The sequence below is a fragment of the Lactuca sativa genome, chromosome 7 (genome assembly GCF_002870075.4).
Source record: "Lactuca sativa cultivar Salinas chromosome 7, Lsat_Salinas_v11, whole genome shotgun sequence".
In the NCBI taxonomy this organism is placed as follows: domain Eukaryota; kingdom Viridiplantae; phylum Streptophyta; class Magnoliopsida; order Asterales; family Asteraceae; genus Lactuca; species Lactuca sativa.
In genome coordinates, this window is record NC_056629.2 from 17,670,654 (window position 1) to 17,674,463 (window position 3,810).

General features: G+C 31.3%; 1 protein-coding gene across 1 annotated transcript; it reads right to left on the bottom strand.

Moving 5' to 3' along the window:
• Positions 1–307: 307 nt before the first annotated feature.
• LOC111890956 (putative MO25-like protein At5g47540) lies at positions 308–3,370 on the bottom strand. The gene is made up of 11 exons (XM_023887033.3): positions 3,063–3,370; positions 2,392–2,553; positions 2,123–2,241; positions 1,907–1,981; positions 1,701–1,794; positions 1,527–1,586; positions 1,391–1,459; positions 1,202–1,300; positions 956–1,000; positions 775–877; positions 308–574 (listed from the first exon to the last, which is right to left on the bottom strand). The coding sequence occupies exons 1-11, from the start codon at positions 3,180–3,182 to the stop codon at positions 501–503; spliced, it is 1,020 nt and encodes a 339-aa protein (XP_023742801.1). The 5' UTR covers positions 3,183–3,370; the 3' UTR covers positions 308–500.
• Between the last annotated feature and the right edge of the window lie 440 nt (positions 3,371–3,810).

Genomic DNA, 3,810 nt, shown 5'->3' on the forward strand with positions numbered 1-3,810 from the left:
CATTTTTTTTTTCCGTTTTGCAAATAAAAAGGAATACATATATATACATCATTTCTTATAAACAAATTCAAATGCTTCCATGTTTTCTTGTTTCCTCCAAACCCAAAAAAGTATACTAGAATTTTTGTTGAAGATAAACACAAGTATTTTTGTCACCATTCACAAATTAAAATAGTATTTTCAAACAAAGTGAAGTATAAAATATGTTAGTCAAAACTAATAATACAATGTACATACATGATGCATCATCTACTACGACACCGACTTCTTAACTAGCATGCACGCATGTATATCCCAGGCCAAAACATTCATTAATAATACACCAATTTATTTTAAAATATATATTATTTTTTCATATATCTACATCCGCATATTAATATTTAATACTACTAACATTACATGTTTATTTCACATGCTAAATCAAACAAAGTGAAAATAATATATAACTTATATATATAATTATATATATCTCACTGGGCCATTGCCACGTCATACCCGAATTAATTGTCTCGTGGTTCAAGCCCAGCAATTTCTCTAACCACTTGGGCTTTATCTGCCTCAAACTGCTCATCCTCTATACATATCATCATCATAAATTCACAATTCATTACTTTTTTAATAACTCTAAAACAATTTTAGATTACAAATTTGGCCCCTGTTCTTTACTCAATATTGCGACTTCAGTCAGTCATTGAAAGAAATTTGAAAATTTGGACTGAACTTGTGATTTTGGGTAAAAACATAGGGACCAAATTTGTAATTTAATTTTCTTACCTTTATCCGGCTTAAAATCAGCAAACAGTCGAAGAAGCTTGCTCCTATTTGCAACAAGTATGCCCACAATGTCAGCTGGCTTATTCTGATTGGCTGCAAATAACTGTCAAACAAAAAATAATTTTCTTTAATTTTCACCAATCATTGAATAATACTTTAAAATTCGTTCAAATTTGGTTACCTTAAAAACATGAAATGCTTCTATCTGGATGCTCTTGCTCGACTCCTACACAAATCAGAACCATTTTTTAAAAAATAATATAAGATTCGTGAGTTTTAATGTATCCTATTCTAATTTTTCCTTATTACACATTGTACTTTAAAAAAATTACCCATTATAATCATAACAATGCTACAATAAGGAAAAATTAGAAACAAAATTTGATATTTCTTGCATTTTGCCCCCTATAAAAAGAGAGAATTGTACTCTGAGAAGATTCATCAAGATCCTCAAGTTGTCTCTTGAACTTGCGTATCGTGTCATTACAGCAGAATTTGAGCGATCTAGCAACATGTCTCCCAATAGCTGAAAAGGTAAACAAAAAAAAATGAAAAACCAAGTATTAAAAATTTAATCTTTTTTTTGAATCTCTAAAAGTTTAAATGGAAATCACACCTTGATAGCTTGTCTTCTTGTGATGTAATTTGGAGACTCAAGGAGCTTAGAGTTGTACTCTGCAAAAAACTGACAACAGAAACCATAATTGCATTAAGTTTTTTTTATAAGATGAATTTTAAAAAGTATATGTTACCCAGTCATAGTTTTTAGAAAGAAACTCAGCAACAGTTGATTTGTGTCGTGTCAAGAGTTCCTGCAACATTTAATATGATTTAAAACCAAATTGGGTGTAAATATATAATCTTTACTACAAATGAATTGTGTCACTGTGTGTGTGTGTGTGCAAAAGATAATGAATTTTTAAAACCTTGAATGTTGCTGCAGCATCAGCTGCGATATCAAAATTTGGAAGTTGAATAAAGTCAAAGAACTTCTTCATATGCTCAGACTCCAATACATACCTTTAAAACAAATAAATAAATAAAAATAAAAACTCAAAATATTTATGTATATGTACATGAAGGATGAAGAAGAAATCTTGTTTAATGATATCAAGTAAACTGACTTACTGACCTAGCAACACTTTGATGACGTATGCATTCTCTCAGCATTGCACCATAATGTAATGCCATATCTGGATTCTCATAACTAAATGAAAACAAAAATCAAATTTTCAGAAACATGATTCATTTTATACTCAGATACACATCAAAGATTATACAGATAACCATGAACACTAAATAAATGAGAGCACCTTCAAAAGGGTAAAATTCTAAAGCTTATGCTTACCCTGATGCCAAGATATCCATTAGATCGATGTTTGCCTCCAAATAATCACATGCAATCAACCGTGACTGAACTTGTTGACGTTGCAGGTTTGCAACAATCTGAGTAGCATCTTTGCGAGCCTATGAAAGGAATTCAAGTTTGAAACTAAAATTAGACGAATCAGGAAGAAATCATATGCATATGTAAAGTGTAATAATCATTCCTAAAAGTGTAGAATGCAAAAACCATGATTATTGGTGATTGATCAACTATGCTAGAAAGATGCTTACTTCTAGGTTTAACTTTGGGAGACAAACAATCACTAAGCGAAGTGTATTTTCTTTGAAGAACTCTTGGGTCAATTGAGCACAAGCTTCAGAAACAGGTTCAGCTTCACTATTCCCATACAGAATTTGCTTAAGCTCACGGAGAAGCTTACTCAGAGCTGCAAACTGGAAATTCAAAACATGTGATTAAAGATCAAATAGATCAAGTAGCTTTATGTCTATACAATTAAGAAAGTTTGATCCGTATGTATAACAAAATTAAATCATTCAACAGAACTCTTACATATTTAGTAAGTGAACTTGTGGAAAATTAAACCATCAATCTAAAAATAGAAACTAGATACGCAGAAAACACGAATCAGAAAAGAATTTTCAGATTACACGCAGCTGCTTCTTTATATCCCCAATGCGATATCGCATTATAAAAATTGTCCGAATGAAGATCCAAAATTAATAACGCAATCAATGATTAACAAGCAAGAACACGAAATTAACAACATTAATAAAATCACAACCCCGCCTATATATAGCAAAGGTGGAAATCACATCTGTATCATCAGAATTTCAACTAAATTACGCCAACGAAATCATTTTTTATAGTAGAATATAAAATATATATCAACATATTGCATCGAACAAAGTTAACCTAATTGAGTAAAATTGTGATCCCAAACCTTATCTTCGCGTTTGCTTTCGCGACTATCGGGATTGTTGTCGACGTATATGAGGAGATCCCGAGTTTGACGGACGAGGTCAACCGGTGTCTTAGGTTTTGACTTGAAGAGACCTTTCATGTCGGAGATGGTATGTTTTCTGGTTCTTGTGCTCCGGCGAGGTGAGTTTGACAGCTAGCAGAAGACAGCAACGACGGCAAGAGTCTGATCACCACCGATTGTGACACTACTTGTGTGGATAAGCGGCTTCAGCGGATTTCGATCTGGGCCCCTTATTGGCTTCTTGAAACCTAATTTAACTATAACCGATTATCATCTCATCTCTACTAAATTAATACACACACATTTAATTGTATAAATAAAAAATATATTTTTTTTTGTTCTAAAAAATAATTTCAAAATTTCTGAAAAAAAAATGAATAATTACGATGACGTGGTTACCTTAGGAAAGCTTATTTTGATAAAAGTATACAACTTCAAAATTTTAAAATTGATGACTTCCTATAAAATAAAGACACGATCAATCAAAAAGCAATGGAAAGTGCCAAAGTGGAAAAGAGTGGAAGGTGATGTAATCCGATTTGACTGTTATATAATAATATTGTAATACAATTATAATCAAAATCATCTTGTAATATAAATATCGTGAGCAAATAATATGTATATGTTATTATAAACCTTATATTGTACATTTCTTGATATTAACGACTTAGAGATATGCATCTTTTATGTATGAGTCATGAGCAAA